Source organism: Euphorbia lathyris, chromosome 3, assembly GCF_963576675.1.
Source record: "Euphorbia lathyris chromosome 3, ddEupLath1.1, whole genome shotgun sequence".
NCBI lineage: Eukaryota > Viridiplantae > Streptophyta > Magnoliopsida > Malpighiales > Euphorbiaceae > Euphorbia > Euphorbia lathyris.
Window position 1 is genome coordinate 51595010 of NC_088912.1, and position 12473 is coordinate 51607482.

Below are 12473 nucleotides of genomic sequence, written 5' to 3' on the forward strand. Positions count from 1 at the left end.
CATTCTCCAGGGCATGAATATATTGTCTTGATGGGATAATAAACTTCTGAGCTTGCCACTGGACTTTTTCTCGCCAATTCATTGATCAGAGAATGCTGAGAAAAAGTAAAGTTTTATAGCACGAAAGTTGATAAGTAAAAGTTTACAGTTATGAACACAAAATTTAACAACCAAAAATCACAGCTATGAAATATTGACAAGTATAATCAAGGTTTACAAGTACAAGATTTAACACTAACAGTCTATGCCTATGAATATATGAAGCAAAACAAATCAAAAGAAATTACAGGTACAGAGTTAATAAAAGTTTTATGTTTATACAAACAAAAAGGCAGATTGAAAATACAAGAAGAAAGGTATGAATAATTATACACAGATATGAAGAATGGTTTATGAACAAGTATAAAAGGTATAAAATAAAAATTATAAACATAATGAATTCCTAAACTAACAAATTCGACATTTGGTTCGATATTGCAGAGAAAATAAATCCCCGGCAACAGCGCCAAAAACTTGATGCGCCTCGTGGAGGCTCACTAAGGGATAAGTGTACCCCGTCATTATCAAGTAATAAAATCTAGACAAGTCCAGGTATCGAATCCACATGATTTATTTCTACAAGTATCAAGCTACTCAATTTCTAGTGTTATCTAGGCTTTGAGGGGGTTTGAGATTGAGTTTTGATTAAGTTAAACTACTCCTAAGTGATCTTTCACTAATGTAATTACCCGAAGGGATATGGAATGGTATGATAATGATGGATATTGGATGTTCAGACAACCAATTAAAAAACTAATCTAAATCACTTATGTTCGAGGCGATTAACCCTACTTATCATTCTGTGGTTCCTAGTTCGTGATTCCCTTGTAAGACCGAAACTAGCTCTAAGGCTCAGCAATTTAGGCTTAATCATCTATAAGGTCGTCAATCTTATAGGCTCTGACTAGGTCAGATTCAGCTCGCAATATGTGCCAACTTAATTTTTGGATTTATGAATGAGTTAAACCAATCAGACAAAGCGTACGACAAAGATTAAATAAGTAAATCAATTGAACAAAACAAGAACTAACTTATCATTAAAGCTGAAGAAATATTGTCATGGAGATACAATGAGCATAGGATGCATTGACTGTATCAAGAGCTAAACAAGTTATGAAAAGAGTAAGAAAATCCCTTTCAGGGAACCTGTCTACCACTGCAGGCGTCTTCCTAGGACTTAAGGAGGAATCTTGAATAATCCTCGGTGAGCGGAGCTTCAAATGTTCTTCAATGGAGGTTGAAGGAGATGGAGGAGGTTGAGAGGATTCTCCAAGGGGGGAAGCTAGGGTTTTACAATGAATGAAAGATATCTAATTTACATAATGAAAGTCCTATTTATAGTTGCGGTTTGAGTCCCAAGTCTGACCGAATTCGTTTCCTTTTGCAGGTGGGAAGAGTGGGGTCAAGTCGTGGAGTCGTGGGGTCGGGAATCAATCAAAAGACTGATTCCCGCAGGCCAGCTCGACGAGCTGGCCAGCTGGCAACTGCCATCTCGCCGTCACACTAGCAGTGCCAGCTCGCCAAGTTGGCCTAAAAATGCCAGTTTCGACGAGCGATGATGTCCAAATACCCCGCATGACTATCAGGTGTCCCCGAGACGCGATTTTTGCCCGAACTTGTTCCTGTTTTGACCTGCACACACACGTAAACTCCAAATGACATTAGTTCCGAGGCAAAATTGACCCACCAATTGCTTGTTTTGAGTGAACACTCCGTTTGGTGCGACTTTTGGTGGATCAATTAGCCATAATAGATAATTGAAAGTTAACATACGTGCTAGTTTGGCAATATTTGCCCAAAAACGATCAGAAAATGAACTTAAACCACAAAAGTAAATAAAACATATACAAAATCTAACTAACACATATAAATGCGAGAATTGCTCGCTTATTAGCGAAAAAGTAAACTAAAACCGTCCTAAAATCGTACCTAAAGATAGGGGTTTTTGACCCCTGTCAGTGATACCATCAGATTCCCATGAACTCGAAAGACAAAAAAGAGACAAGCTTCACCACCCACGAGGGGACATACTATTACAATGTTATACCTTTCGGTCTCAAGAATGCCGGAGCCACGCACTAAAGGTTGGTGAATGAGATCTTCAAGGACTTGATTGGAGACAATGTGGAAGTCTATGTAGACGATATGATCGTTAAAATCCGAACAAAAAAAGAGCATGCAAAAGACCTCAACATGGTATTTACAACCTTGAAAGCATACCATTTGAAGCTCAAACAGGATAAGTGCACATTCGTAGTCTACTCAGAATTTTTTTGGGGTTTATGATTTCTCAAAAAGGAATTAAGGCTAATCCTACCAAGATCCAGGCAATTCTAAAGATGGAGCCTCCAAAAAAGCTCAATGATGTACAGAAGCTGAATGGCAAGGTCAGCGCACTAGGACGTTTCATCTCTTACTCAACAAAAGTGTGCTTGCCGTTTTACAAGAGCTTGAAAGGAGTGGAAGACTTCCGGTGGACAACCGAATGTTAGGCCTCATTCGAGCACCTGGAAATTTTCCTGGCATCTCCCCCTTTGGTGAGTAGGCCCGAAGCAGGGGAAACACTCTACCTATATATCATTGTAAATAATGAATCAATAAACACAATCTTAATAAGATAGGAGAATGGGGAGTAATTCCTAGTGTACTATGTGAGAAGAGTGCTAAGAGATGTTGAGGCTAAATATCAATATTAGGGAAATTGGTGTATGTTGTGGTGGTAACAACGTAGAAGCTTCGACATTACTTTTAAAGCCACCCCATTGTGGTCCGAATTGATATGCCATTATGAAAGATCCTCCAAAGATCGGAAACATTAGGAAGATTGGCTGAATGGGCTTTAAAACTCATAGAGTTTGAGCTTCCATTCGAGCTCTACATAGCTTTAAGGCACAGGCTTTGGCATACTTTCCGGTCGAGATACTGGTGGATATGAGCAACTTGGAGCTCTCCGAGAACACTTAGGAGCTATTTGTAGATGGAAGTTCAGGCAAGGAAAACACCAAGGTCGATGTGTACGTGAAAGGTCCACAAGGAATCACGCTGAAATATATGGCGACACTAAACTTTCCAGCAACAAATAATGTCGCTGAATATGAGGCAATGATTCAAGACCTCTATATCATGAAGGTCATTAGGCAGAACCAAGCAGTGGTAAAGAGCGATTTGAAGCTGGTGGTCAACCCATCAACCAATCAATATGAGCCTAATGAGGACTCAATAAAGTTGTACCTCCAGTTGGCCAGAGGTATGTTGTCAGAGGCTAGATTGGAGGGTAGACATGTTGAAGTCCAGAGAATCCCAAGGAGCAGAACGAGAAAGTGTACAGACTGATAAAGTTGGCATGCACTCCTGATGTACCTCGCCTTAGTCCCTACATGGTGGAACAGAATGCAAGGCCAAGTACTGACAAAGTAAATGTAATTCTCCTTGATGCCTCGACACAATGTTTCTACCCGATTTATAAGTATGCGACCATAGGAGAACTACCTGCCGATCGAAACAAAAGAACTAAAGTGCTGATAAAGGCCGAATGCTATTCGACAATACGGGAGGACCATTACAAAAAGTCATTTAACCACCCATGGTAGAAATGCGTGGGCTTCGAAAAGGCCCAATATATCCTTAAGGAAATCCACGAGGGAGATTGTGGGTCCCAAGAAAGGGGGGAGGCATTTGTCAGAAAGGCCTAGTTGCATGGATTCTATTGGTTATTGATATATAAGGATGCAACCAAGTATGTAAAAAAGTGCGAGGCTTGTAAAAAAATATTCACCGTTGGTAAGATCCATCACCTCACTCATGAAAATCATCAACCCAGCATGACCTTTTGCGACGTGGGGATTGTGGGTCCTTTCCTTAAAGCCAAAAAGAAGAAGAAGAAGTACTTGCTCGTCGTCATAGACCATTTCACCAAATAAGTGGAATCCGATCCGATGTCAACGATTATTGCCAACCGTTATTGATTTTGTGGATAGACAAATACTCATAAGGTATGAAATTCCATACACAATCATTACGGACAACAAGAAGCAATTTGATAGCAACTTTCAAAGCCTACTGCCAGCACCTGCACATCAAGTTTCAGTTCACTTTTGTGGCCTATCCATATACAAATGGAATGAAAAAAGTAATGAAATCGTCCAGGGCTTGCAAACAAGGCCAAGGCTCATTAACTCTGACTGGTGGACCAATTACCAAGTGTCTTATTGGCTTACATGACCTCCCCCAAGGGAGAAACTCCGTTTTTCCTGATCAATTATTTTTCCACATTGAGCCTTTAATTATTGATTTTGTTATGGATTCGGCGCTTATTTAACTTTTCTGTCGAGTTAGGGAGGCACGCATCGTTAGGGCGACTTGGCCTATTGATGTGGACAAATAAAAATAAGACTTTATTGACTAGGATAGATAGGGTATAAAAAGTAAAAGAAATCACATAAATCAATTTTCAGTAGGTTTCCAAACTCGATCTTCTCCTCTTCCATTTCGTGATTTTCAGCATTAAAATCGTCAAATCGATCTTCTCCTCTAATACCAAAATCCATTTCTAGCAGATTCTTTCAAGCTCGATTCCCAGGTTGAAAGAACCTAGTGGAAATTGATTTTTGTAATTTCTTTTTACTTTCTTCTCCCTAATCAAAAAAGTTATTTTTTTTATTTGTTCACACGGAACTGAAAATGTCCATGTCAACATGCCGAATCCCTCAAAGACACGTGTTGCATAGCCTTTGTAAAAAACAAAGTAAGCATAGTCTTTGCCCCTTATACATGTAAAGTTGAGTAGCTTAATTATGCTTACTTTGTATATATTTTAAAATAATTTTGGCCCCTTTATATTTGGAAGCTAAGTGGTTAGGTGTCTCATAACTTATCTTTATTTCGTTACATAAAAATCCCCCTTGTTTTTCGTTTGTGATATTTTGTTAGAGTTTTGGTATTGATTTTAAAAAGGGATAAGGTACTAAAATAGGCCTAAGATTTTTGGAGAAGTATTAATTTAGGCTCAACGTTCAAAATAGCACCAATATAGGCTTAACGTTTACAACATAATATCAATTTAGGCTTAACGTTTACAATATAGCATCAATTTAGGCCTCACGTACAAAATAGCTCCAATATAGGCTTAACGTTTACAAAATATATACAATTTAAGCTAAACGTCATAATTAAATTAATCATATTATATTCTTTCCATATTAACTTTATATGTTATCTTTTTATTTATTTTTATATTCTTATTTATTATAATACAGTTAATTAGTATTATTGCTCATTAAGATCTTATATTTGTTTTTCATCAATAATTGACTACTAAATTTTATTGCTCATGTAATATATGCAAACTAAAAGTAATTGAATATTCACAATATTTCAAACACTAACATGCATCAATACTTTTAGTTTGCATATATTACACGAGTCATGGAATGGTTGATGAAAAACAAATATAAAGTTTTAATTGGTTAGAATACTAATTAATTATATTATAATAAATAAGAAAATAGAACTAAATAAAAAGATAATATAAAGTTAATAGGAAAATGATATAATATGGTTAATTTAATTATGACGTTTAGTTTAAGTTGGATATATTTTGTAAACGTTAAGCCTATATTGGTGCTATTTTGTACGTGAGGCCTAAATTGATGGTATATTGTAAACGTTAAACCTAAATTGATATTATGTTATAAACGTTAAGCCTATATTGATGTTATTCTATTTTGGTACCTTATTCCTTTTAAAAATAGAGTTAATTAGTTATAGGAAAGAAATGAAGAGATAAACGATAAAATGTTAAAAGAAAAGTATAAATTGACAAATCGGGTATAGAAAAGGAACACTTGATTTGAGTTGAGGGACTCAATTTTCCGCCGTGGTCATCAAGGCAAGGCATAACACAAAAGTCAAGGTCAACCTTCTAGTGGGAAGTAGTCCACGCAACTAAATTCATTCTACAAAAGCCACTTCAATTCCTATTCATATTCATTGGCTCTCAATCTAAATCCCGAAAATGAAAATGAAAATGAAAATGAAAATGATGATGTTTGTAATTTGTGCTTGTGTTTTAGCAGGCAAATCAAGTGGGCTTTTGGGATTCAAATGTAGTCAGAGAAGCAGTTGCCAATCTCTCGTCGGCTACAAAACCCCCAACGCCACCTCTATCTTTCACCTTATGAACTTGTTCCATCTCTCCGACTCCAATTCCATCCTAGCAGCCAACAACCTTCCTTCTTCTACTCCTTCAAACTACACCATTCAACCTCTCGATATTGTCAACATCCCAATCCCTTGCAGGTGTTCCAATGGGAGTGGTGTGTCGGATGGAGTACCAATATATAGAGTGCAGAAAGATGATGGCCTTTTTTGGATAGCAAACTATGTATACATGGGTTTGGTTACTTACCAACAAATACAAGAAGCTAACGGAATTCAGGATCCTAATTTGATTCTGGTCGGTGACAGACTTTCGATACCTTTGCCTTGTAGCTGTGACTCTGATCATATTGTTTCTGCTCAAAGAGTTATTCATTATGCTCATATTGTTGAAGATGGGACCACTGTTGAATCAATTGCTCACAATTTTGGAACTCCAACTGACGTTTTGTATAACCTAAATGGGATTTCTAATAATTCTCAACTTATTGCCCAAACTGTTTTTGATGTTCCTCTTAAAGGTCAGCTTTTCTTTTTAACTTTCCTCCTCTTTTCATTATTTCGATTCTGTTTTTTTCAACTATCTATCTTCATCTGCACCATCCTTGACTCAATTAAGGTTTACTTTTGGTGCTTAATTACCTCAATTTCACAAATATTTTACAGTTAATTCTAAAAAAAAGATTTCATATTTTTGTGATTTAAAAGATTAATATTTTTAAATTCGATGAAATATCTGATTTTTGTGTCAAACTTGTACAAAATACAATATATTTTCAAATTTCTTGATGTATTTGTTATTTATTATTAAATAATGATAAAATGACAAATATATGAAATGTAGATTACAAGATTTATGACCGAGAAGACAATTTGATGAATTATTTCTTAAATTTATCTTATCAATTAGGATAAAATTACTCAATGTTAAAAGTAAAATTGTATTATTTTTAGATATTAGAGATAATATTGCTAATTGTTGTAAACGTGAGAGTTAAAGTATTTTTATATATTTTTTTCTTTGAAACGGCCGACTGCGATAGATATTTTTACGCCTTTAACTCATATGTTTTCTCTATTTATATTTATAGATAGAGAAATATTTATATATATATATTTTTTTTGTTATAAAATAAACTATATATTTTCTATTAATAAAATAAAGAATTGAATAAATAGAAAGTTATTCAAATCCTTAACAATTAGTATGTGTTGAGAATATTCAAATATATCTAGATAATAATAAAAAAAATTGACTTATAATGTGAAATTAATAAAAACAAAATTGAAAAAACAAAATGCATGTGGAGGAGGGACCCAACAAAACAAAGAAATTTGAAGAGATGTCTTCAAAACTTTCATCTTCTTCTCAATAGACTGTTTTCTGATTTCTGATATCCACTCCAGTCATTGTTTTCCATTAACCAAATTATGCAACTCATAAGAATATTCAAACCTATCTACACCTCCCATCCCAATTTGACTTATATTTTAAATAAATAAATGTGAATTTCATATCTCTCTTCTCTGTTTTATTTTCCCCACTCGTTTCCTTGTCTTCCTTCAAATCAAAGTTCAAATATATATATAAAATATTAATTATGCTTGCTGTAATAAAATATGCCCAAAATAATGTAACTCTTGAAATTCCCACTTTGCCCCACCATCTTCTTCCTCCTCCTTTTGTAATCTTCATGTCTTCCCCACAACCATAAACAGTTTCTTTCTACTCCTATTCAAAGCCAGACATGGGTCTTTCTTCTTCTTCTTCTTCTTCTTCTGTTCCTCTACTTCTCATCCTACTACTATTAACTACTCTCGCAACTAAATCAGCATCACAGCCCTTCAAATGCACAACTTCTTCCACCTGTCGCTCCCTCATCGACTTCGTATCACCCAACGCCACCACTATCTCCGCCGTCAAAGACCTTTTTTCCATCAAAAACCTCCGCACTATCCTCGGCGCTAACAATCTCCCTCCTTCCACCTCGCCCCATCTCTCAATAGCTGCACAGCAGACAATCAAGATCCCATTCGCTTGCATTTGCATCAACGGCACCGGCGTCTCCAACAAAAGACCTACCTACAAAGTAGTTACCGGCGACGGACTCGACCACATCGCCCGGGAAGTCTTCTCCGGGTTGATGACGTATCAGCAAATCGCTAAAATTAATGGTATACCTGATCCGAACATGATTCGGGTGGGGCAGGAGCTATGGATTCCGTTGCCGTGCAGCTGTGAGGATGTGGGTGGGGAGAAAGTGGTCCACTACGGGCATATAGTAGAAAGTGGGAGTACGCTGGAGTTGATCGCACAGGAATATGGCACTACTAGAAGTACTGTTATGAGTCTTAATGGAATCGCGAATGATTCTTCTCTCTTAGCTGGCCAAGTTCTCGATGTTCCTCTTCGAGGTTTTCATTCTCTATTAATTTGCATTCCTTCATATTCAGTTAAATTTGAAAGTTAGTTTTAAAGAAAAAAGAAAATTTTACATGTTCTGTATTTATTTATTTTCTTACTTTTATCAATATTTTGGAAAATATAAATATTATTATACATGTTTTGATTTTAGTTTTTTAATTTTATGAATATTTTAGGAAAAACATCATGTGACCTGCACTAGAAACAGTAGTGATCTAAAAAATTGAGCTACTTTTTGATGGGTTCATTAAAAGCTTCATATGTGCCTGCCCTACTTGTCTTCTTTCTGTTCTCACTTATCCCAAAAAGCAGATTGGCCCCAGAATTTATCATTAAGCCTCTAATTATTCAAACTAATTTATTCAATCTATTGATTTTTTTACTTTAAAAAAGTGATATATATATACATATTTTAATTTTTTCAAATCTTCTCTTTGTTTGGCACATGGATTTAATCAGTTTTTTTTAGCCAAGTTAAGGAACTTAATATTATGTTCAAATTATACTTTTATAGGTTTTGAATTCATTCATATATATGTATTTCTTAACATTAAGAAGTTGTTGAATTTTGATTGTGTATTAAATTAAAAGTTAAAAGAGGAAGGATTAATGAAGTTAGTTTGATAGTAGTGCATATCCAACTTTGTAGAATGGGTAAAATAGCTAAAATCAAACCAAACTCTTGTAGTGGGATTGAAAGGTAAAGTATCCGTGTGATGTGATGTTGGTGGAGGGAGCACAATCCAATTTTAGAAATGAAATTAATGTTAATCTGTGAATGGACAGCTTGTAATTCGTGGGTGAGCAGCACCTCCGCAGATTACCCATTACTCGTTCCAAATGGGACATATGTGTTCACTGCTAATAGCTGTGTGAAATGCAAGTGTAACGCAGCAAACAACTGGACGTAAGTGTTTCCTTTCGTTTCTTTGTTAAATCATATATACACAAATGGAAAATGAATATTAATGATTTGGATTGTTCAGGCTAGAATGTGAGCCATCTGGGCTTCCACCGGCAGCAAATTCGAGCTGGTCAACTTGTCCTTCAATGCTATGTGACCAAACAACTCTATCCCTTAGTAATACTACCACTACTTCCGGCTGCAACACCTCAACCTGCTCCTACTCTGGTTTCTCTAACCAAACTATCATGACTACTCTTTCCACTTGTCCAGGTACTCATCTTTTCTTTTCCTCATTTTTTACAAATTATAAGTATAAAAGATTTCAATTTGGTTTTATTTTGATCAACAGCTTCTGATAACTATGGAACAACCATCAGTTTGAGTTGGAAGTACATGCTCATTGCCCTTCACCTCGTTATGCTTATTGTGTATCCTCTTTAAAATGATACTTACCTCAAACAGTGAATTGCTTTTATATATGTATACTAGTCATTGTTCAACCAATAAAGCCTTTTTCGTTGCTTATTTATTCTATTCTATTCATTTTCGAGCTCGTTGAATTTGTAAGAAGCAATTTCATGTATGATTTTTGTTAAATACATTTCCAACGAGGGAATAATTTAAACTGTGACTTTAAACAATGTTATTTTATTGCAGATAGAAGCAATTCTCATACGCATCTTCCATGATTTAAAAATTTAGACTCCCCATAACATCAAATCAGAAAGTTAAGTTAGGGGGTGTTTGATTACTCATTTTTCATGCTCCTGTTTGCCTTTTGATTTCAAAAGGGAGAGTTTTAGGTGTTTGGTTAGTTACCCCTGTTTGCCTTTTGCATCCGAAAAGCAGCATTAGATGTTTAGTTAGTGACATCCTATTTGCCTTTTACACTCGAAAAACAGCATTTTACAAAAGCATAGAATCTCTGCTTTTTGGAAAAACAGCTTTTTCCAATAGCAAACCGTAACAGCAACAGCAAACAACAACAGCAAACCGTAGGTAAATCAAACGGGCCCTTAGTCATCGAATCCACACAATGAATATAAAGAAAAAGATTGTGTCAATAAAAAAAAAATAACGGATAAATCAAACACGATGAAAGTTCTCACAAACTAAGACGTTGAGTCCCACAAGGTAGGGCTAGGCCAAGAAAAAACATCTCCCACCATATTAGCCTATCCATTTACATGGGAAACATTTGAAATAGAAAGTAAACTAGCTTGATGACAACACTTATGTTCATAATCGCACCAAACTCCAACACGTCTTCAACTTTGTTGCGAAAGCTATTGACCACATTTTCCGCATCCATTTCAACCCAAACCCCTCGCCAACCTTCACAATCAACCCAATCAAGTGTGATTCTAGGGCTGCTAGCCTCGACAATCTTAAGAGACCAAGTTCCCGAAACATGTTTCAACATACAAATGCGTACCTGGCCCGCTCGATCCCTACAAACAAGAGCAAAACCCACTTTCCTCCCATTGGTATCCAGAGTTGCATCAATATTGAGCTTGAGACCTTCATTTTTCGACGGCTTCCAATGGTCAATAATTTCAGAAACATTACTAGCTCGTCGCCCTCTCCTAGTCCCCCTACTGGAATTCATGTAAAAAATCCAAAGAATTACGTATAAAAACAACTGCTATAATGATTTTATTATTCCACAAAACTTGGTTTATTTGGTTTCAACGGGTGAGGGTGCCGTCAGGAGTGGTGTGAAGGAAAATAGACAAGCCTAGGCGCACAGGAATAATAAAATTTTATCTATTTTATCTATTTCCCTTTTCCAAGATATGTTAATTGTTATTTCATATAAAGAGAGATAGAATGAAATACCTTTTCTGAAGAACTATCTACAGTTGCAAACGAAGTGCCCACAACTCTTAATCCGTGTATCATGAACAACAAAAGAAACAACACAGAAAAGAAAGACGATTAGTAATCAACCTTAATAAATAGCAATCGCAATGACTGCCTCTAACAGAATCGATACGAGATCAAAGAGAGAGTAAGAAAGATTGTAATTAGCCGAGACGGTTTCGGAATGGTTCCTCTAGCCCCCTTGTTGTGTGTGTCGAAATATTGGGGTTAGAGAGTCTATTTATAGACTTCTCAAAACCCTAATCCTAGTTGTGTTAGGTAATTAATTAATTAGAATCTTATTCGGAATAGGATTACTAATTAGATAATTAAATAAACACTTATTATTATCTAAATAATAACTAATTATATTTAGATAATATCACTAATCAAATCAGTAATTTAATTATTGTTAGGGATAATTAATTAGAGTTTCAATCTCATTAAAATCTCTAATTAATATTATCAGATAATCTTTTAATTTAATTCACAACTATAATCCAATTATAATTATTAATCAAATTAATTTATCCCTAATTTAATTACAAATTTCGGCCCATATATTAGTGTCTCACTAATTACATTTTCGTTCTCTGGTTCCAAGTCCCATATGCGACCCATTAGGTCCTTTATTGCCACTAGCAGTATATATCCTTTGAAATTAATTCATCATGATTAATTCCAACATATATATAACGGAATACCGTCGCGAGCTGTTACTAGCAGAACATATGATATTCCCCCCAGAGCAACTAAGAAGTCAGGTTGATAACTGACGTTAACCTTTCTGCATTAGGTACAATATAATACGATCCTTCATCAACTATATCATGTTGGTCAATTCCTTATAACCATGGAATGTGTCAAAGTTACATATAACGAAGAGTCCGTTTTACTTGTACATGTTGAATTCACTCTGAAAGATAAGTTAAGTGAAATATCTATTTCTACTCTTAACTCTATCACCTTGCAAGGATTTCAGTTAATTCACCACAAGCGGCCATTTGGATATATCTCCCATTTATCGGGAGTGACGAATGCTCAATCTGACATTAACTATTCTGCAATCACTTTATGTGATAC

At 35.5% G+C, this 12473-nt stretch overlaps 1 protein-coding gene across 2 annotated transcripts; it reads left to right on the top strand.

Annotated features, from left to right (window-relative positions):
- Positions 1-6014: 6014 nt before the first annotated feature.
- On the top strand, positions 6015-10052 carry LOC136222443 (lysM domain-containing GPI-anchored protein 2). 2 transcript variants are annotated; one of them, XM_066010212.1, is made up of 4 exons: positions 6015-6716; positions 9407-9527; positions 9607-9797; positions 9877-10052. In XM_066010212.1, the coding sequence occupies exons 1-4, from the start codon at positions 6053-6055 to the stop codon at positions 9966-9968; spliced, it is 1068 nt and encodes a 355-aa protein (XP_065866284.1). In that variant the 5' UTR covers positions 6015-6052; the 3' UTR covers positions 9969-10052. The 2 variants fall into 2 exon arrangements, with proteins under 2 accessions (XP_065866284.1, XP_065866283.1); XM_066010211.1 differs by lacking the exon at positions 6015-6716 and adding an exon at positions 6779-8610.
- Positions 10053-12473: the final 2421 nt, after the last annotated feature.